Source organism: Microcebus murinus, chromosome 1 (assembly GCF_040939455.1).
Source record: "Microcebus murinus isolate Inina chromosome 1, M.murinus_Inina_mat1.0, whole genome shotgun sequence".
NCBI lineage: Eukaryota > Metazoa > Chordata > Mammalia > Primates > Cheirogaleidae > Microcebus > Microcebus murinus.
Window position 1 is genome coordinate 63295667 of NC_134104.1, and position 23330 is coordinate 63318996.

At 33.5% G+C, this 23330-nt stretch overlaps 1 protein-coding gene across 7 annotated transcripts in view; it reads left to right on the forward strand.

Annotated features, from left to right (window-relative positions):
• The window catches only part of STXBP5L (syntaxin binding protein 5L), a 346530-nt gene that overhangs the window by 64456 nt on the left and 258744 nt on the right, over nt 1–23330 (forward strand). For all 7 annotated transcript variants that reach the window (XM_076001837.1, XM_076001841.1, XM_020287216.2 and 4 more), the window contains exon 4: nt 19887–19968. In XM_076001837.1, the coding sequence (XP_075857952.1) occupies nt 19887–19968 (82 nt within the window). The remainder of the gene's footprint in view (nt 1–19886; nt 19969–23330) is intronic.

Genomic DNA, 23330 nt, shown 5'->3' on the forward strand with positions numbered 1-23330 from the left:
GCTAATATCAATGTGTTTGCAGAGTTCTTCTTTGTGGAGGCTTTAGGGGGGAATTTGTCTTTTTTTTTTCCAGTTTCTAGAGGTTGCCCTCATTCTTTGGTTCCTAGCTCCCTTTCATATTCAAAGCCCTAAGTGGTTAGTTGAGTCTTTTTCATATTGCATCACTCTGACACTGACTCTCCTGCCTCACTCCTTCACTTACAGGGACCCTTGTGGTTCCAGTGAGGCCACCTGGAAAATGCAGGATAATCTCCCTATCTCACGGTCAGCTAAATAGCAATCTTAACTCCATCTGCAACCTTAAGTTCTCTTTGTCATATAACATAACATATTCAAAGATTCCAGGGATTGGGATGTGGACATCTTTGGGGTAGGAGGCATTATCCTGCCTATTGCATTGGTAATCACCCTGTATTTCATTGTTTATCTTTTTCCTTCATAAATCCTCACCTCTCAATTATTTGTTTTATCTTATTCACCTTTCTCTATCACCAGAAAGTTTGGCTACTCTCTAATCTGTCACTCGATTTCTCTTTAGTGACATGCAGAAGGGCCAGAAATAATCTCTTTTGGAAATAATAATTTAACCAGTAAAATTCCTTGAAAAATTATACATACAATGTATATTTGTTAAAGAAGTTAAGGAAATTATCAATTGAAAAACTGTATGTAAATTAATAGATGCATTAGAATTAATTTTAATTTTCAAAGCAGAATTATTTTAAAATCACTAAATTTTCATTAAGTTCAGAAACTTTAAATGGATTGTTTGCTGTATAATACACAAATTATTATGCTACTAAGAAATGGAAATAATAACTTTTGAACACTGTAGCAGAATGTTTTACAGTATTTTTCTTTTCTCTATTTGATATTATTGATAATGGAAAAATTAATTGATACTCCATACCTTATTTGACCAATGGCTATAAATTATTGAAGTATGCCCCAAAACATATGTGGCCTCTCTTTCTTCAAAAATCATACAAGGCTCTTATAGTGATTATGTGATATTTAACTGTATAACTATCCACTTCTACCCTGTGTTCCCAGAATATCTCTTACATTTTCTACAATAGAAACATCAAAATTATTTTGAGGGGATCATTTGGAAATATTGCTTAATTTTGTCTACAGTCAGTTTCTTTAAGTAAAATATCATTTTTCTTTGGAGACCTTGTATAAACAGTTGTTGGTAGTAAACAAAATAAAATTAAAACCTTTTACGAATTTAAATAGTAAATCAGTGTATTGATATAGTGCTTACATTGACAAAGCATTTCTTAAAACCCAGTGATTTAACAAATATTTTTAAAGTTCTAAGTGCCAAGCTTTTAAGGATCTAAAATAATCATAATGCTACTGAATACTGTGGATTACTAATGTTATATTTTCTTCCAAGAAGGAGATTAATCCATGTGTGAAAAATCTAATTAAAATTAGAAACAATCCAGTTTCAAGGGTGTGATTCATGGAGTTAGTTCCTAGGAGCAATAATTGAGTTAGTCATGACCCCTTCAGGAAATAGAGGGACACATAGAAGTATAATTGAAGAGAGTTTAAAGAAAGGACTACTTATGAGTATGGCCCAGTACAAGGGAAGCACTCAGTGGGCAGTGTGTTAGTCTGCTCAGAGTACTATAACAAAATACCACAGACTGGATGGCTTAAACAACAGATATTTATTTCTCACAGTTCTGGAGGCTGGAAAGTCTAGGTAGATTTCATTCTGAGGCCTCTTCTCTTGGCTTTTAGGCAGCCACAATCATGTATTTCCACAACCTCTTTGTGCATGTGCAGAGAGAAAACGAACTCTCTGGCATCTCTTGTTATACAACCACTAATTCAAGGCCCTCCTATTATGACATCATTTAACCTTAATTACTTCCTTAGACACCCTTTCTCCAACTACAACCACACTGGAAGTTAGGGCTTCAACATATCAATTTTTGGGGGGCAGGTTGGACACAAATATATAGTCCATAATAGCCAGCAATGGTAGGAAGCCATATGCAAGCTAGGGTTGCAAGTAGTATGTGCTGTTACTCCTTGAGAAGTTTTAATCATAGAAGTAGAGCTGTTAGAAATGAGCTGTGACTCAGAAGTGAGATACTGTCAAACTATGACATGGTCTTACCCTCCAACTTTTTTTTTACATTTATTTATTTTTATTTCATCATATTATGGGGGTACAAATATTGTTAAGGTTACATATATCGCCCTAGCCACCCCCACCCCCACCGTGTTAGAGCTTCAAGTGTGTCCATCTTCCAGGTGGTGCGTATCACACTCATTATGTTAGTATACACCCATCCCCTTCTCCCCTCTCCCACCTACCCACCACCCGATAAAAGTTTTTTGGGTTTTTTTGACATTTTGGTTACATTTTATATCTTTGCCTTTCCCTAAGAAGGGTTAGAGGTACTCAAGTCTAAGAAACAACAGCAAGCTAGCACTATTTATACTATCCTGGATTAAGCTTAAGCCCATTATCCAAAGTGAGGCAACACAAGATCAGGAAAATGGGCTCCACGTGTACTTGCCATCAAATTGGTACTGACTGATTACAACTATGGTGCTCAAATGGTGGTAGTGCTCCCCAGGGATTGGGGGGGGGCGGGGAACCCACATCTTAGGGATGTGGTGAGCATTGTGGAAGAGAAGGGCATACCTCTACCCTCCAACTTTTACCTACAACCTTCCTGGAGTTCAGAGTCCTAAGGAATTTGCTTTTCATTAGTCTCCCAAGATGCAGAGAAGGGTAGAAAAAAGTAGAAAATGGATCCAGTCAGGTGAATGGAGCATAAGCATCACAGTTACATAAGTTATCTTTTCTAACTCACAAATTATGGGACTCTCACTCCACTGAGATTTCAAGTTGACTTAGTTTTAAGCCATAGGTGGAGAATGCCTTTATTAGAAAATCAGAATTCTGTACCATCTCTGTTTATACTACTGGCAAGCTTTGTTATCTTTTTATTTAGAATATTTCTAAAGATTAAAATAATCAACACAGGCCAACTTTTACCTATTATTTTATCTTATGCATAAATCTTGCTCTATGCATGGTTTATGTCCCAAAGTACAGCAAGTAACAAGTTGATCACTTCACCATCATCTAACAAGGATCAATAACTTTTCAGCTTGCAATAGTGCATCCTCATTTCTGTTACTTTGCCTCATTCACTTAGCCAAAATTCCACATTTAGATTCTGTTTTTGTACTACTTAAATTATAAAAACAACTTCTATATCAATTATGGTTCTTAGTGAACAACAGGAAACTAACTGGTTGATTAATTAGGAAGTTCATTAAAAGGATTTATTGGGTAACTCACTTGGACAGCTGGAAAAATGGGTTCAAGGCAAGTTTCCAAGACCAACACTGAATACCATGCTATAGAAGTGACCTGAGGTGAGTGTATTGATGCTGTTAAAACAAATGAGGATCTCTTCCCCCACTGTAACCTTATTGCATGTAGGAAGAATTTAGGGAGGGAAAAGACTAAAAGATAAACAGCAACACCCATAAGGCAGACAATTGAGACCCCTATAAGGAATTTGGGTATATTCTGATGGCAGTGAACTTTTAAATAGGAGTAGCATTATAACAAGATGACTCAGGATGCAGTGTGGAGAACAGATTTGGAAACAAGGTGTATTAGTTAGGATTCTCCAGAGAAACACAACCAATAAGATATATGTATATGTGTGTGTATATGTAATTCTAATTCTGTCTGTGTACCTATATCTATCTATCAACTATCTAAATATATTTAAAGAAATTGGCTCACACACTGTGGGGGCTGGCAAGTCCAAAATTTGCAGGGCAGGTTGGCAGGCTGGAGACCCAGGGAAGAGTTGATGTTGTAGTCTTACAGTCACAGGCAGTCTGGAGATAAATTTTTTTCTTTCCCAGGGAATGTCAATCTTTTCTCATAAGTCCTTCAATTAATTAGATGAGATTCATCCACATTATGAAGGTAATCTGCTGTACTCAAAGTCAACTCATTTAAATATTAACCACATCTGAAAAATATCTTCACAGCAAGATATGGACTGGTATTTGACCAAAAACTGGGTACCTAAATGGACACATAAAATTAGCCATCACATGAGGAGACAAGTTAAGAAGGAGTTGCAGTGGGAAAGAGATGATTGTTGAGCAAAAATAGAGGCACTCAAGAGATATTTAAAAATAGAATTGATGAACATAGCATGTTGGATTGGGAGTGGAATCGAGGATAACAGTCAGGCCTGACCATCTTAGTGGATGATGTTGCCAGTCAATGAGGTAAGAAACAGAAAAAGCAAAGCAGAATTTGAACAGGAAGACAACTTCAGTTTGTTACATGCTAAGATTTTTGTGGTATGTTCAAGTAAAGCAATACATTAGGCAATGAGACATTTTTTACAAAACATAGGAGAGAATTCTGAGCTGCAGATAAAGATTTGGGAATCATCAACATATAATGGTAATTGAAGACTGGGATGACCCAGGAGGAGTGAGTAAAGTATGAAAAGAAGTATAGGAAGTATAGAAGTCTAGAAAAGAGGTATAGAAGTCTAGAAAATAACTTAGGAAAATATATAAGAAACAGAAGAAAATAATTTCCCAAAGGAACCTAAGAGATGATGGCCAAAAATAAATAAGTTGGAGAGTGTGGTTATTATAAAAAGGTAAGGGAAGAAGAGTGTACGAAGAAGAAAGTTTGATCATAAAGTCAAGTACTGCAAGAGGGGTCAAGTTGGAGAAAGACTGAAAAGTGATTATTGAATTTAGCTATTACAAAGTTATTGGTAACTTTATTATCTGTTAGATAATTAATTCACATGATTTTTATGGAATATCTACCCACCTGGTGTTAAACCAGTATATTACTAAGTACTCTGTAATTGTATTTCTAACTCTAGCATTGACTGTTATATTGTCTCAGAACTTATAATTTCTTAGATAAATTATAGTCTTTTATGTACAATTCTATACTTTGAGTTCTGTGAAGATTTGTTATATAAACTAAATGTCACCACTTAAAAGTATAAAGCAGATTGTGAAAACATGAATTAAACTGATTAATAAATTATTACTTTAAGAAATGCTTAGAAGATCTTGAGATATTTTAAGTCTTAATTAAAACCAGTATATTGTCATGCTATTTCTGTGGTTTTTTTAGATGGATTCTGTGCAAGTCTTTTAAATAGGAACTACTGAAATAGCATTAGGAAATTAAGCTTTGGATATTATTTTAAAATGAGCATATTTAAAATATCACTCTCTATCTACTTAGCAAATAGAGGCTAGTGGTATGGACAAAGGTAGATAAACTTTATTTTACTTCTGAATTGTTACTAGATGACACTGTCATAAAACGTATCTCCCATATTTATAATCCCACAAATTGTCCTCTCCAAAAATAAGGCCCACACTTTTTGCTATGATACTTGAGTAGCTGGGCTCTTCCTTCTTGTGCTGAGCATTCACCAAGTAAGGGAGGCTAGTTTCTTAACTGCTAAACTTCAGTTTGTGAGTCTGGTATTGACAGTATTCAGAATTCCCTATTATTTGTGGATAGTGTACCCTTTTATCAGTAGATAGGAAGATTTCATCTTCACTTGGCAGCAGAATGAATTTAATTTTTTGCATGAGTAAGGACGATTCCTAGTTTTATGGTTACCTATGGAAGCATGTGGACTCCCACCCAAAATTTAGTTCTGATGTCGAGAATAACGATGTGTCACACACCCCAACAGAGTGTGCAAAGGTGTGTTACTTATATAATTAAGGTCTCTGGAGAAAGCGGGGAAGACCTCTTAAGCAAGTCCAAAATGGCTTGAGAGAGTAAGGAAAGGAGACTGGCCTAAATTTTGTCTTGGTTATGTGGTAGGGCTGGGGTGGGAGTTCCTCCATCAGGACAGGGCTTGCATGTTTTGAATCCCCTTCTGGCACTAACAGAGAAAACAACCAGATGTGAGCACAGGGGGAAGAGGAAAGTAGAGTGAGGCTTAAAAGCTGTCAACAGTCAGATATCAAAAATTGGAGTCAGAGCCCTCATTATACTAGTTTCTTTCTCCATAGCTACACAGAAGTATTAATCTGTGGAGATGAAGGCAATTGTTGAGAGTACAAATTTTTTCTATGTGGAAAACTTAGCTATTTACATATTATGATTTAAAGAAACAAATTTTTATTAATTTTGTCAAAAAAAGGCTATCAGGATTTTATTTAATTTTAATGAGTCTAGATCAATTTAAGGAGTGTTGTCATCTTGACAATATTAAGTCTTCTAATTCATGAACATGGTATATATCTTAATTTATTATGGTCTTCAATGTCTCTTTGCAATGTTTTGTAACTTGCAGTGAACAGGTCTCAAAATATCTTTTGTTAAATGTATTCCAAAGTATTTTTGATGTTGTAAAATATATAAATGTTCTTTTGTAGTAGATAGGAATACAATAGATATTTTAAATTTCGATTTTGTATTCTGCAACCTTATTAAATTATTCGTTTCAGTAGCATTTTATGATGTTCTTATGGTTTTCAACTTTTTGTTCTTTTTAATTTCCAAATGTTAAAGGGGCACAAATGTTTTAAGTTACACAAATCACTTTTGTAATGCTTGAGTTCCAGCTATAGGTGTGCCTGTCATTCAAATAATGTTCACTGTACCCATGAGGTAGGTTTTTGCCTTTCCTCTCTTTTCCCCTCCCCCGGGTTGATATCCACTGAGTTTTACTTCCCTCTGTGCACACATGTGCTCATTGATTGGTTCCAATTTAAGAGAGAGTACATATGGTATTTGTTTCTCCATTCTTGAGATACTTCACTTAGGAGAATGGTCTCCAGTTCTATCCAGACTATTGCAAAATGTATTAATTCATCTTTTTTATAGCTGAGTAGTACTCCATGGTATACATATATCACATTTGATTAATCCACTCATGAATTGATGGCACTTGAGTTGATTCCACATCTTTGCAATTGAGAATTGTGCTGCAATAAATATTCGAGTACAGGTGTCTTTCTGATGAAAAGTCATCTTTTCTTTTCGGTAGATAACCAATAGTGGGATTGCTGGATCAAATGGTAGGTCTACTTTTAGTTCTTTGAGAAATCTCCACACTGTTTTCTATAGAGGTTATACTAATTTGCAGTCCCACTAACAGTGTATAAGTGTTCTTTTCTCCATACATCCATGCCAGAATCTATTGTTTTGGGACTTTTTATTAATAATAAAAGTCATTTTAACTGGGGTAAGGTGATCTCTCATTGTGGTTTTAATTTGCATTTCCCTGGTGATTAGTGATATTATTCATATGTTTACTGCTATTTGTCTTCTTATGAGAAGCTTTTGTTCTTGTCCTTTACCCACTTTTTAATAGGATTGTTTGTTTTTGTTCTGCTGATTTGCTTGAGTTCTTTGTAAATTCTGGATAGTAGCCCTTTATCGGATGTATAGCTTGTGAATGTTTTCTCCTATTCCGTAGGTTGGATGTTTCCTCTGTTGATTGTTTCCTTAGCCATGTAGAATCCTTTTAGTTTAATCAAATTCCATTTATTTTTGTTGTTGCCATGATTGCCATTGGGGCCTCAGTCATAAATTCTTTGCCTAGGCTAATATCTTGAAGAGTTTTTCCTACATTTTCCTCTAGAATTCTTATGGTTTTATGCCTTAAATTTAAGTCTTTTATCCATCTTGGATTAATTTTTGTGAGTGGTTAGAGGTAAGAGTCCTGTTTCATTTTTCTGCATTTAGCCTTCCAATTTTTCCAGCACCATTTATTAAATAGGCTTATTTTCCCCAGTGTACATTGTCTGCTTTGTCAAAGATCAGTTGATGGTAGGGAGATGGTAATACGATGCCTCCAGATTTGTTCTTTTTGCTTAACATTACTTTGGCTATTGGGCCTCTTTGCTGGTTCCAAACAAAGTGTAGAATTATTTTTTCTAGATCTGTGAAGTATGATGTTGGGAATTTGATGGGGATTACATTGAATTTTTAAATCATTTGTCTTGTTCAAGTTCTAAGGGGCAATGATTTCAACTTCTCCCCATTCACTATGATGCTGGCTGTGGGTTTGCCATATATGGCTTTTCTAATTCTGAGATATGTTCCTCTGAGATATGTCTAGTTTGTTGAGGGTTTTTGTCATGAAAGGGTGCTGGATTTTGTCGAATGCTTTTTATACATCTATTGAGATGATCGTATGGTCTTTGTTTTTGCTTCTGTTTAGGTGGTGAATGACTTTTATTGATTTATGTATGTTGAACCTTCCTTGCACCCTTGGGATGAAGCCCAGTTTGTCATGGTGTTACTTTTTTGATGTGGTGTTGTAGTCAGTTTGCTAGTATTTTATTGATTTTTGTATGTATATTCATAAGGGATGTCAGTCTGTAGTTTTCATTTGTGTGTGTGTTCTTTCCTGGCTTTGGTATCAAGGTGCTACTGGCTTTGTAAAATCAGTTGGGGAGTATTTCCTCTTCAATATTATGGAATAATTTCTGTGCTATGGGTACCAGGTTTTCTTTGTAGGTCTAACAGAATTTGGCTGTGAATCCTGTAGGGGAGTAGTTGAGGCAGGCCCGTGAGGAGATCAGTTGTTTCTCCACATGGAGCCAAGTCCCTAAAATAAGAGTTGCTACAGAGGATAAGGAAATTGATAGGCAACAGAGAGAAATAAAATAATACACAGACTAAGGTATAGTTTATAGTTTTATATATATAAAAAAATCAGATATAACAGATATAACACAGTGAGGTATTTAGGAGACTGGCATATCTCCATAAATGCCAGCAATATGTTTGATTTGTACAGGTTTATATAATCACAGATATCAATTACCAGTTGTCAGGGTAACATATTTGCATATCAGGGAATGCACTTGCTAGGGGATAATCTACCTAGGTGAACAAACAGATACAAAGTCTTTCAGGGACTAACTACTAAGTTGTAAGAGGTAGTTGTCAATTAACAAAGGTATAACAAAAGAGGTATAATGACTCTATATTTCTTTGATTAGTTATGGTGGACTTAAAGGTAGACAGACAGGAGAGAGCAGGAAGCACATCTCTATAAAACAGGTTGCTTATAACCACCGAGGCACATCTCTGGGAAAAGTGCACTCATTGTCTCCGGCTCCCATCCTGTGGGCCATGTTTGCCTTGCCTTGTCTTTCAAGATACAGGAAAGCTCACAAATTTTGAGATACTGGGAAGCCTTCCTGGAAAACATCCCTACAGGAGATTTGAGAGCTTTCCCATTATAGCAGCCTCTAATTGAACCATTGAGTCCATACATTCCTTCAAGGCAAAACCCTGCAAACTCCTGTTTCTGTCTTTAATATAGTAATATGGGGTTGTACAATAAAATAATGGTCTTATGAGCCACATCTCATTAATTCCTCAATCATATTTCTCAACAGAATCCATCTGGTCCAGTGCTTTTTGTTGTTGTTGTTGGGAGGTTTTTATTAGTTTCAATCTCACTTTTTGTTATGGGTCTATTTTGGAGTTCTGTTTCATCCTGGTTGAGTCTTGGGAGGTTGTGTGTTTCCAGGAACTTGTCCATTTCCTCTACATTGTCTAGTTTATGTGCATAGAGATTTACATAGTATTCATTGATGATGTTTTCTATTTCTGTGATATCAGTTGCAATGTAACCTTTTTCATTTCTGATTGAGCTTATTTGGGTCCTTTCTCTTCTGTTCTTGATTAATCTAGCAAGAGGTCAGTCAATTTTGTTTATCTTTTCAAGGAACCAACTTTTTGTTTCATCTTTTGTAGGTTTTTTTTTTTTCATTTCCATTTTGCTTAGTTCTGCTCTGAGCTTTGTTATTTCTTTTCTTCTGCTAGCTTTGGGTTTGGTTTGTTCATTTTCTCTAGTTCTTGAGATGTGACATTAGGTTGTTAATTTGTGATCTTTCACTCTTAGTAGTTTTTCCTTTTACTCTTCAAAGAATATGTATTCTATTATTGTTGTATGGTGTGTTCTATTATGTCAATTAGGTCAAGTTGATTGAAAATGTTTTACTTAAGTCTTCTTCATTCTGTTTTTCTGTCTTTTATCAGTTATCGAGAGAGGGGTCTTAAAAACTCCAACTGTAATTGTTCTTTGCTAATAGAAATACAATAGATTTTTAAAATTTTTACTGTATTTTTCCTTGTGGGCTATCCCACATATATATTTAACTTATGAAATTAACCTTCAATTAATATTATGCTACTTCCTGAATAGTATAAACACTTTACTAAAGTTTCTATTTCTCCTCCTACTGGCTTTTATGATATTGTCAATTTTATTTTTTTAATGTCAATTTTACTTCTGCATATGTTATCAACCACAAATGCATTATATTTTGTTATTTTGCTTTAAAGTCAATTATCTTTTAAAGATATTTTTAAAGATACTTTATATTGCCATATATTTACTATTTTCAGCATCTTCACTTACTTTTGTATATCCAAATTTTTGTTTGTATATCCAGATACTATCTTATATCATTTTCCTTTTGCTTGAAGACTTCTCTTAACATTCCTTTTAGTTCAGGGCTTTTGGTGATTAATTATTTTAGTTTTGTGCGTATGAAAAATGTGTTTCTTTCAGTTTCACTTTTAAAAAAATTTGATCATTATTTTTTTCAAATATTTTGTCTCCTCCTCATCCTTTCGTATTCTTTGTGACTCCAATTACAACTATATTGGGTCATTTGACATTGATCCACAGTTCAGTGATGTGCTATTCTTTTTCCCACCTCCAGGTTTTGCTGTGTTATGTTTTCTTTCTTTTTTTAGAATTCTTAATTATTATGGGTAAATATAATAATTGTATATATTTATGGGATTCATGTGATATGTTTATAGAGATGTTCAATGTATAATGATCATCAGGGTAATTAGGGTATCCCACACCTCAAGCATTTCTCACTTCTTTCTGTTAAGAACATTCCAAATTCACTTAGTTATTTTAAAATATGCAGTAAATTATTGCTAACTATAGTCATCCTCTTATACTACCAGATACTACGTCTTATTTATTCTAAGTGTATTTTTATACTCATTAATCATCCCCACTTTATGATCTCTCCCTGCTGCTCTTCCTAGCCTCCGGTAACCATTACTGTACCATCTATCTACAAGAATTCCATGTTTCATTTTTCTTTTTGGCTCTCACATATGTGTAAGAACATGTGATATGTATCTTTCCATGTCTATCTTATTTCAATTAACAGAACATCCTCCAGTTCCACCCATGTTGTTGCAAATGACAGGAATTCATTCTTTTTTATAGCTGAGTAATATTCCATCATGTATATGTGTGTCGTTTTTATTTATTTTTATTTCAGCATATTATGGGGGTATAAATGTTTAGGTTTTGTATAATGCCCTTGCCTTCCTCCCCAATCAGAGCTTCAATTGTGTCCATCCCCCAGACTAGGTGTCCTCAAACTATGGCCTGTGGGCCACATGTGGGTGTTTTTGCCTGTTTGTTTTTTTACTTCAAAATAAGATATGTGCAGTGTGCATAGGAATTTGTTCAAAGTTTTTTTTAAACTATAGTCCAGCCTTCCAACGGTCTGAGGGACAGCGAACTGGCCCCCTGTTTAAAAAGTTTGAGGATCCCTGCCCCAGATGGTGTGCATCACAGTCATTATGTATGTATATACTCATCCCTTTCTCCCCACTCCCATCTGCCCGACACCCAATGAATGTTACTCTTATATGTGCACTTAGGTGTTGATCAGTTAAAATCAATTTGATGGTGAGTACACGTGGTGCTTGTTTTTCCATTCTTGGGATACATCACTTAGTAGAATGGATTCCAGCTCTATCCAGGAAAATACAAGAGGTGCTATATCACTGTTGTTTCTTGTGGCAGAATAGTACTCCATGGTATACATATACCACATTTTATTTACCCACTCGTGTATTGATGGGCACTTGGGTTGTTTCTACATCTTTGCAATTGTAAATTGTGCTGCTATAAACATTTGAGTGCAGGTATCTTTTTTATAGAGTGTCTTTTGTTCTTTTGGGTAGATGCCCAGTAATGGGATTGCTGGGTCAAATGGTAGATCTACTTTTATCTCTTTGAGGTATCTCCATATTGCTTTCCACAGAGGTTGCATTAGTTTGCAGTCCCACCAGCAGTGTATGAGTGTTCCTATCTCTCTTCATCTATGCCAACATTTATTGTTTTGGGACTTTTTGATAAAGGCCATTCTCAATGAGGATAAGTGGTATCTCATTGTGGTTTTGATTTGCATTTCCCTGATTAGAGACGTTGAACATTTTTTCATATATTTGTTGGCTATTATTCTGTGTATGACATTTTAAAAATCTGTTTGTCCATTGATGGACACTGAGGTTGATTCCATATCTTGGCTATTGTGAATTATGCTGCAGTAAACTTGGGAGTGCAGATATATCTTCAATATACTGATTTTTTTCTCTTGGATATATATCCAGCAGTGGGACAGTTGGATCATAGGGTAGTTCTATTTTCAGTGTTTTAAGGAACCTCCTCCACAGTGTTCTTGATAATGGCTATACTAAATTTACATGTCCACCAACCATGTATGAAGTTTGCCTTTGTCTACTTTCTTGTCAGAATTTATTAATTCCTGTCTTTTCAATAAAAGCCATTTAACTGGGGTGAAATGATATTTTATTGTGGTTTTGATTTGCATTTCTCTGATGGTTAGTGATATTGAACATTTTTTTATATACTGGTTGACCATTTGTCTTCTTTTGAGAAATGTCTATTCAGACCTTTTGCCTATTTTTAAATTGGATTATTTATATTTTTGCTATTGAGTTGTTTGAGCTCCTTATATATTCTGGTTATTAATCCCTTGTGAGATAGATAGCTTGCAAATATTTTCTCCCATTCTGTGTGTTGTCTCTTCACTTTGGTGATTGTTTTCTTTGCTATGGAGAAGCTTTTTACCTTGATGTGATCCCATTTGTCCATTTGTGTTTGTTTGGTTGTGTTTTTGAGGTCTTACTGAAGGAATCTTTGCAATGTTTTCTTCTAGCGGTTTCATAGTTTCCGGTCTTAAATTTAAGTCTTTATTATGATTTTATTTTGGTATATGGCAAGAGATAGGAGTCTAATTTCATTCTTCTGCATATTATCAGGAGTTTTCCCAACACCATTTACTTAAGAGATTGTCCTTTCCCCAGTGTATATTCTTGCCATCTTTGTCAAAAATGAGTTCACTGCAAATGGGTGGTTTTATTTCTGGATTCTCTGTTCTGTTACATTGGCCTATTCTCTGTTTTTATGCCAGTATCTTCGATTTTATTTACTATAACTTTGTAGTATATTTTGAAGTCAGGTAATGTGATTCCTCCAGTTTTTTTCTTTTTGCTATAGATGGCTTTGGCTCTTCTGGATGTTTTGTGGTGCCATAAAACTTTTAGGATTATTTTTTCTATTTCTATGAGGAATGCATTTGAAATTTTAATAGCAATTGCATTGAATCTATAGATTGCTTTGGGTAATGTGGACATTTTAACAGCATTGATTCTTAACAATTGTTAAGCATGGAATATTTTTCCATTTATTTGTGTCCTTTTCAATTTCTTTAATAAAATAAATATTTTATAGTTTTCATTATAGAGATCTTTCACTTCCTTGGTTAAGTTTATTCCTAGGTACTTAATTTTATTTATAGCTATTGTAAATGAGTTTACTGTCTAGGTTTCTTTTTCAGGTTGTTTACTGTTGGCACCTAGAAGTGCCATTTTTTTTTTTTTTTTTTTTATAAATCCAAGGAAGCCAAGTTAAAAAAAAAAAAATGCTACTGATTTTCATATGTTGATCTTGTATCCTGCAACTTTGCTGAATATGTTTATTCATTCTAATAGTTTTGGGGTGGAATCTATAGGTTTTTATAAACATAAAATCATATTGTCTGGAAACAAGGATAATTTGACTTCTCCCTAACCAAACTGGATGCCTTTATTTCTCTCTTGTCCAATTGCTCTTGATAGGCCTTCTAGTACTATGTTGAATAAAAGTGGTGAATGTGGGCATTCTTATCTTGTTCCAGACTGAAAGTATGGTACAAGCTGTGTGTTTATCATATATGGCATTTATCATGTTGAGGTATGTTTGTTCTATACCCATTTTTTGAGAGTTTTTATCATGAAGGGATGTTGAGTTATATAATTTTTGAACATCAATTGAAATAATCATATGGATCTTGTCCTTTACTCTGTTGATATATTAATATCACATTTATTGATTGGTATATGTTGAAGCATCTTTGCATCCCTGATATAAATCCCACTTGATCATGATGAATGATCTTTTAATGTGTGTATGTGTGTGTGTGTGTTTTGTTTCTTTGTTTGTTTTAAGATAGACCTTGCTCTGTTGCCTGGGCTAGAGTGCAGTGGCATTATCATAGCTCATTGCAACCTCAAATCCCTGGGCTCAAGCAATCCTTCTGCCTCAGCCACTCAAGTAGCTGCAATTACAGGCATGTGCCACCAGGCCTGGCTAATTATTATTATTATTTTTATTTTAGAGATGGGGTCTTGCTATGTTGCCAAGGCTGGTCTTGGACTGCTATCCTCACATGATTCTCCTGCCTTGGCCTCCAAAGTGCTGAATACAGACATTAGTTGTTGATTTTGGTTTGCTAGTTTTTGTTGAGGATGTTTGCATCTATGGTCATTAGAGTTATTGACCTCTAGTTTTATTTTTGTTGTTAGTCTTTTTCTGGTTTTGGTATCAGGATAATACTGGCCTTGTAGAATGTGTTTGGAAGTATTTCCTCCTCAATGTTTTTGGAATAATTTGAGTAGGATTGGTAGTAGTTCTTCTTTAAATGTTTGATAGAATTCATCAGTGAATCCAGTCCTAGGTCCTAGGCTTTTCTTTGATAAGAGACTCTTTATTACTTCTTCTATTTTGTTACTTGTTATTGGTCTGTTTATGTTTTGGATTTCTTCATGGTTCAATCTTGGTAAGTTGTATGGGTCTAGGAATTTATCTGTTTCTTCTAAGGTTTCCAATTTATTGGGATATAGTTGCTCATAATAATCCCTAATGATTCTTTGGATTTCTGTAGTATCATTTGTAATGTGTCCTTTTTCATCTCTGATTTTATTTATTTGTATCCACTCTCTTTTTTCTTTAGTTTTACTAAAGGTTTGTTAATTTTATTTACATTTTCAGAAAACCAACTTTTAGTTTTGTTGATCTTTTTTATTGTTTAGTCTTAGTTTTGTTTTGTTTTTTCCTGCTCTGATGTTTATTATTTGTTTCCTTCTAATTTTGTTTTTGGTTTGCTCTTTTCTATTTACTTGACGTACATTGTTGGGTTGTTTATTTGAAGTTTTTTTTCAACTTTTTAATATAAGTGTTTATTGTTATAAACTTTCCTTTTAATACTATTTTTGCCACATCTCATAGATTTTGTTATTTCCATTTTTATTTAAGAAATCTTAAAATTTCCTTCTTAATTTCTTCATTAACTCAATGGTCATTTGGGAGCATATTGTTTAATTTCTATGTGTTTGAATAGTTTCTTTTGTCATTGACTTATGGTTGTATTCCATTTTTGTTAGAAATTGATATGATTTCAGATTTTTTCAGAATTGTTATGTGGTGTAAAATATGGTCTATGCTTGAACGTTTTGTGGACTGAGGAGACGAATGTGTATTTGTAGTTGTTGGACAAAATGTTCTGTAAATATGTGTTAGGTCCATTTGGTCTATAAGTAACCTTAACATTTGTAACCCCATAATATGCTTAAATAAAAAAAAAATAAAATAAAGTGCAGATCAAGTCCAATGTTTCTTTGTTTCCTGTGTGGATGATCTGTCCAATGTTGAAAGTGGGTTCGAGGTCCCCTAATATTATTTTATTGGAACCTCTCTCTTTCTCTCTCTAGCTCTAATATTTGCTTACATATCTGGGTGCTCCAGTGTTGGGTACATAAATATTTATAATTGTTATATCCTCTTGCTGATTTGACTCATTTATCATTATATAAGGACCTTCTTTGTCTCCTTTTATACTTTCTGTCTTTCAACATATTTTATCTGATGTAAGTATAGTTTACTTACTACTGCTCTTTTTTTGTTTTCATTTACATGGGATATCTTTTATTTTCAGCCTGTGTCTTTTTAAGTCAATTTCATTCCTTGTAAGTGGCACATAGTTGGATCTTCTTTAAAAAATCTATTCAGCCATTCTGTGTCTTTTAATTGAAGAATTTCATTCATTTGCTTTCAATTTTATTCATAATAATTTTTTACTACTGCCCTTTTCTTGTTTGTTTTCCATTTTTTGGTTGCTTCTCTTTTTATTTTTTCCTTTTTCTCTTTCTTTGTTGAAAAGTGATTTTTGAAGTAGTATGTTTTAAATTTTTTTGTATCTGTTACAGATTTCATTATTTTTTACTCTGGCACTTGCAAATAGCATCTCATTACCAATTATTTTAAACTGTTGACAACTTAATTCTAATTCTGACTACAAACAAAACAATTAAGCAAAGAGAAAACTAAAAATTTCTACACTTTATCTCTCCTGTTTTTGACTTTTTGTTTGTCTTTTTTCATATCTTTTTGTACTGTATATTTCTTAAAAAGTTATTGTAGTCATTGTTTTTGATACGTCTTTTAGTCTTCCTACTAAATATATGAGTGGTTTATATATGCAATTACAGTATTAGAGAATTCTGTGTTTATCTGTGTACTTACTATTACCAGGTAGTTTTATATCTTCAGATGATTTCTTGTTGTTCATTAATATACTTTTCTTTCAGATTGAGGAACTCCCTTTAGCATTTTTTATAAGACAGGTCTGGTGTTGTCAAAATCCTTTAACTTTTGTTTGTCTGGGAAAGTCTGTATTTCTCCTACATGTTGGAAGGATAATTTTGCTGGACATAATGTTCTAGGCTGGAACTTTTTTCCTCCAGCTTGTGAATCTATCATCCTACTCCCTCTTTGCCTGCATGGTTTCTGCTGAGAAGTATGCTGCCAGATGTATCAGAGACCATTTATATGTTATTTGCTTCTTTTTCTGCTGCTTTTAGGATCTTTCCTTTGTACTTGACTTTTGAGAGTTTGATTAATATATGCCTTGGGATCTATCTGCTTGGTGTCTTATAACCTTTTTGTAACTGGATATTATTATCTTTCTCCAGGTTTGGAAAGTTTTCTGTTATTATTTCTTTGAATAAACTTTCTACCTGATCTCTTTCTCTATATCCTTTTACAAGCCAAAACTCTTAGATTTGCCCTTTTGAGGCAGTTTTCTAAGATCATGTAGATATGCTTTCTTTTCTTTTCTTCCCTGTGTATTTTCATATAGCCTGTCTTAAAGCTCACTAATTCTTTCTCTGCTTCATCAATTCTACTGTTGAGAGACTATGATGCATTTTTCAGTGTGTCAAATGAATTTTTTAGCTACAGAGTTTCTGCTTGATTTTAAAAAATTATTTCAGTCTTCTTGTTAAATTTCTCTGATAGATTTCTGAATTCCTTCTCTGTGTTGTCTTGAAGTTCATTGAGCTTCCTCAAGATGGCTATCTTGAATTCTTTCTGAAAGGTCACAATATCTCCATCACTCTGAGATTGGTCACTGATGCCTTATTTATTTTATTTTATTTTTTTGGTGAGGTCATGTTTTCCTGAACATTTCCTGAATGTTCCTGATGCTTGTAGATGTTCATCAATGTCTGGACATTGAAGAGTTATATATTTATTCCATTTTTTGCCATCTGGCATATTTGTACTTATCCTTCTTGGGAAGGCTTTCCATATATTCAAAAGGGATTGATTCTTGTGTTCTAAGCCAGTGGTCACTGCAGCACTAGGGGTGCCCTAAGCCCAGTAATGCTGCGACTCTTGTCTATTCCTTGAGCTATAGTGGGCTAAAGCTTTGGTTCTTATGAATGTGCCTTTTTGCACAGTTGTTCAATTTGGCATTTCTTTGGTGGGGGATGATCACTGGATGGTTCTCTTCATCAATCTTGCTCTGCCTCCTCAAATTTATAATTTTTGATAGTTTCTAGTGATATGTGTTCAAGTTCATGAATCTTCAATGTATTCTTTTAAAAATCTGTAGATGTTCTATTTGTTTAGATAGATTGATCTTCCATATAGCTATTTAACATGCTCAATCTGATCTTTACCTTCTTCAACACATGCCATATAGTATAATAAATATTTTAATATCTCTATTTCTAGCCTCTGTTTAATTTCTGTGGCTGTTTCTATTAATTGATTTTTCTTCTCATTATAGGTTATGTTTTTTATTTCTCTGCATGTCTGATTAAATGCCATACCTTTTAAATTTTACCTTTTTAAATACTAGAAATTTTTATAGTTCCATAATTATTCTTGATCTTTGTTTTTTATGTAGTTATGTGGCAACAGTTTGATACTTTCATGGCCTGATTTTATGCAGGACCAAAGCAGTCTTAGGGGTAAATTTTTTCCCAGTACATAAGCAATATTCTCTTGAGTGCTTTGCATGATGCTATGTGAATTCTGAGAATTTTTACTATGGCTGGTGGGAACATGTAAAATTCTTGGCCCCAAATTAACCTTTTCCCTTGGTTTGTTCTTTCTAGATTTGTTCTTCAACAAGGATGGTTTTTCCTTCTTGGTTTGTTCTTGTCCCAGTCTTAGGTAGTTTCCTCAAACTTATTCCCTGAGAAATATTTAGCTAAAGATTCAAGGGGGACCCTCCTGCAGATCTCTAGAGCTCTTTTTATGTGTCACTTTTTCTTATTTGCTATTCCACTCTGCAAACTTTAGTTGTCTCTATCTTCCTCGGGCTCTTAGTTCTGTCTCCTCATCTCAGTGAACCTGCTAGATTTCATCTGGGTTCTCCCTCTGTGTGTTGCATCCTGGAAACCCTCTCTAGGCTGTAAGCTGGGGAGTCATAGGGCTCACCTCATATTTTTTTCTGTCTTTTAGGGATCACTGTCATCCCCTACCTGATACATAGTATGTGAAAACTGTTGTTATATAAATTTTGTCCAGATTTTAATTTTTTATGTGAGAGGATAAATCTGATCACTGTTTCTATGTCTGGAAGTAGGAGTGCTCATGTAATTTCTATCTTTATGGAAGCAAATGAATTGTAAATAAATAAATACACAAATATATGTCATATCATTTATATAGAATATATAAGTACATTTTTATGTTTTCTCATTCTCCTTTTCTTCTTCTGTCCCTCCTTTCTTTCTTCCTTTTCTCTCTCCCTTTCTTTCTCTTTCTTATAAGTTAACTTTCTTTACATAATATAGATAATCTCTCATAAAACTGTGTTACTATTTATTTTCTAATATGGCTTTGTTTTGGGTTTTTTTTTACACCTTATTTACAGTGTTTATCATGTAGAAATGTTATGTTTTTATGTACTCAAATATATCAATCTATTTCTTTATGATCTATTGGTTTTAAATTATGTTTAGAAGGTTTTCATATATACCAAAATTACCAACATATTTACTTAAATCATTCTTTTACTAATCCCTTGATTTATTTATTACATTAAAATCTTTGACTCATTTTAAATTTATTGTCATGAAAGGTGGATTTAATCAGTTAAAGAAAACTCAGATGAAATGAAATGGATCTGGATTCTCAATTCTTGTTTTACTTCATGGGAGAAAAACTGCTACCTTTCAAACCCCTTACTGTCATTTTTTATTCAAATTGCTGCAGTACTAAACATCTGTGTTATGTAATTTAATTTACATCAACTAAGACTAAGATTTTTCAACTCTATTTACAAAAATAAGGATAAGTAAAAAGCAAAACATCTGTTGATAAATAAGTTAATTTCTTCTTTGCTCATTAATATTGTGCTAATTAAAATGTTAGAATCCTTGACTTTTATTATATTAGACTCGGGAGACCTGGTGTTGATTGTTATTGCCAAGATGAAAGTGGTGCAGCTGTCCTGCAGCTACAATTTTTGATCAATGAGGTAAGGATTTTTTTGACAATTTCAAACACCTCCCCACAACACACTATATTAATGGTGTAATCTTTTTAATATTATGACTTTAAATGCCTAAAGATATATATCTTTATATATATATACATGTATATTATATATATGTATAAAAATATAATATTATTCATAGTCATCTTTTTCATAAAAGATTGTACTCCTATATTTGTCAATTTATTACATTTTAAAGAAAAAATATTTTTATGTACCAGATCCTGTTACTGTAACTATAACGTAATTTAGATTCATTTTAAAATTTTTTTAAAAAACCTCAAGTCCTTTAGTTGCTTCATTGACCATTAAATTTTTGTTCTATCTACTCATTTCCCACCAACTTCAATTTTGTAATCCATCCCAAACTTCATGTTTTGTCTTTATTTTCTGTGAAATAATCTTTTTACTTATTTACCTTTGGGCCCTTTTATCCATATATATCTCCAAATGCATTTGTTGGTATAAGTATGCATTTGTATTTACTTTTGTATCCATAGCTATTATGGCAATTAGCTATCAACTCTGTCCATATTTTCATAGAACTATGGTTATGTGGAACTCTCTAAACACAAAATGTGTATCTGTGAAGCTCAGAGAGGTTACAGATATTTCATTAATTGAAAGCTACTTAAGATCGTCTTGAATCATGTTTTTATGATGGAACCTGGAGTCTTTTAGGGTTCTTTTAGGTTAAGTAAACCTGTCAATGCAAAAATGCTTTAAAAGTTTGTGCCATACCAAATTCAGGCACTTAGAAGATAAAATTCAGTGTCTTGGAAAAATATTTGGTTGTTTTCTCAAGGCATGACAATGATTTTTTTAATTAAGTATTTGCATATATTTGCATATATCTCTATATATTAATATATATCTTTCTAAAAATTTACAATATAAATGTGGGTAAAATGGCTCATAGAACTTTATATCAGAGAGATGCAAGAAAAATTAGTGATATTGGCAAATGCCCACTTACCACTTCTCTTGGCTCAAAGTCTTTCCCAGAAGAATGTGAGATTCTCCTTATAGGACAAAGCTAGCATATTTCACCTTATAGGCACATGTGATATGGGTTACCAAAAAGAGAAAGAAAGGTAAAGAATAAAACAGAAAATGTTTAAAAATATTTTATTGTAATAATTAGTCATTATCTAGAATATCAACCTTTCTTGAGGTCTCAGTGCTACTCAGTAGTTCCTAGTTGAGGGATCTCAGCTTTTTGTCTTCTGCATAGATGTATACTGGTAGATATAATTTTCTTTCATGTGATTTGCACTGAGTCTGATCCTCTGAGATTTGTCCTCAAGCCTCTAAGTTTGCCTCTATACTGCATAACTAAGAATAAAGATAAATCTTCAACCTCCTTACATTGTTCACATGATCTACCCTGAACTGCTCACTTTGACCCACCTCACACTCAGCTTCTATACCTTTTCCCAAACTTTCAAGTTTCTGATATCATGAATGGTGTTTCCCTCTACAGTTATAAATATTTTCACAGATCTTCACATATAGTGCTTTGGGTAGGTTCACTTTGCTTTTGTAAATGAACACTAGACAATCTACTGATGTGCTCATTTTCATGTCTAGTCTGGTCTTTGTAGGTGCTATTATGCTCAATAGTCCTGTTCATTTTCTTCCAGTGATAAGTTGCATCTCAATTTTATCACAGAATTAATGACACTAAGTTCTACCCTACATTTATTCAGGTATTACTAAAATATTACTGAATATATGCTGCTCTATTTTAATTCCATTGTCTTTAGCATGTTTTATCTTTTGTATAGCGTATGGCTATGTATTGTAGAGAATGTTTTATTTTATATATTGTGTTCTATTTTCACTATATCCCAAGTGAACTTCTACCTTTCTGAGAAATGAGATCAGTATCTTGTATCTCAAAAGAAATCAATTGTAGTTTATCAAACGTTTCCAAGTAATCCTAATAACTTTCCAGTTTGCATATAGGAAGCATATTTACAGTATACAAATAAAACAAGCAAATAAACACAAAAATCCTCGGGGCGTATATAGGGTACATCTTATTGCATAGTATAAAATTATTTATTAGTTTATGTTAAGATGTATATATCAATGCATACCTCTTGGAACATGTATATTTATATTAATATAATTACATATAACTATGTAAATTATACATTTTTTTTACATTTTAATGGATAAACTCTTCGATTATGATCCTGTGTTTATAAAGCTATTCCTCTCTGAGACTAAAATCATAGGTACATAATGTAAAGAGAACCATCATGGGATACATGAGCATTTGGGGCCTAGGAATTGTTTTATTAATAGAAAGAAATTTAGATTTGTCCCTTCTTCTCTCTTCTAATTCCCAAAGAATAGATAAATCCTAGAGATTTCAACATAGTTCTTCCTGGCATCTAAATGGAACAATCATTTTTAGATCTATGATTTATGTTGTAAAGGTTACTTAAAACAAAGTACCTTGGAAAATATTTAAAGCATTTTAGGCATCAGGACCACCATGGTTCTGCAAGATCAGTTTTAGAGAATACATTCAATGCTCTAGCTTTAAGCTCTAGCTTTAGGGGTAAGCACTGACATTTTCAGCTGGGAAATTATCATTATGGTAAAAGTCCTGACATATTTTGAGATGGTCTTACTTAACTCAGTTAAATAGTTTAAACATATATATATAAAGTCATACATAGCAGTTATCTATCCATATGCTTTCTATGATATCAAGAGATGGAAAAAATCCTCTTGTATTTGAAATAGGATTCATTGTATTCATTTGTATTTGGTGGTGCTGTATAAAAAGAATCAGTATTTTTATAGTTATACTGAATTGTAGTTGCCTACATGTTCTAGATCAGGGGTCCTCAAGCTTTTTAAACAGGGGGCCAGTTGACTGTCCCTCACACCGTTGGAGAGTGCACACTGTGGGCCCAGGACGAGTCAGCTGCTAAGGAGGGCACGCAGCGGTGGCAAAAACACCTGGAGGGCCAGATAAATGTGCTAGGCGGCCCGCATGTGGCCTGCAGGCCATAGTTTGAGGACGCCTGTATGGTTTCCTTTATAATAGATGAGGCTTCTTAGGCTGTACAAAATAAATTAAATTATACCAAATATGCTTTTTGTGAAGAATATATGTTTTCCAACCATACAGGAAATCGTTGCAAAAGAGAATTTTTATATGAACTGTATTCAATTTATATTAATCTCATTAAACTGAAGTGTCCAATTTTGAATCAAAAGTCTAGTTTATTATCTCTTAAATAAGAAACAGCACAATCAATCAAAGTATGCACCTAAACTATCAACACAGTTTTGCCATCTTAACTTAGATAGCTTGTTTATGC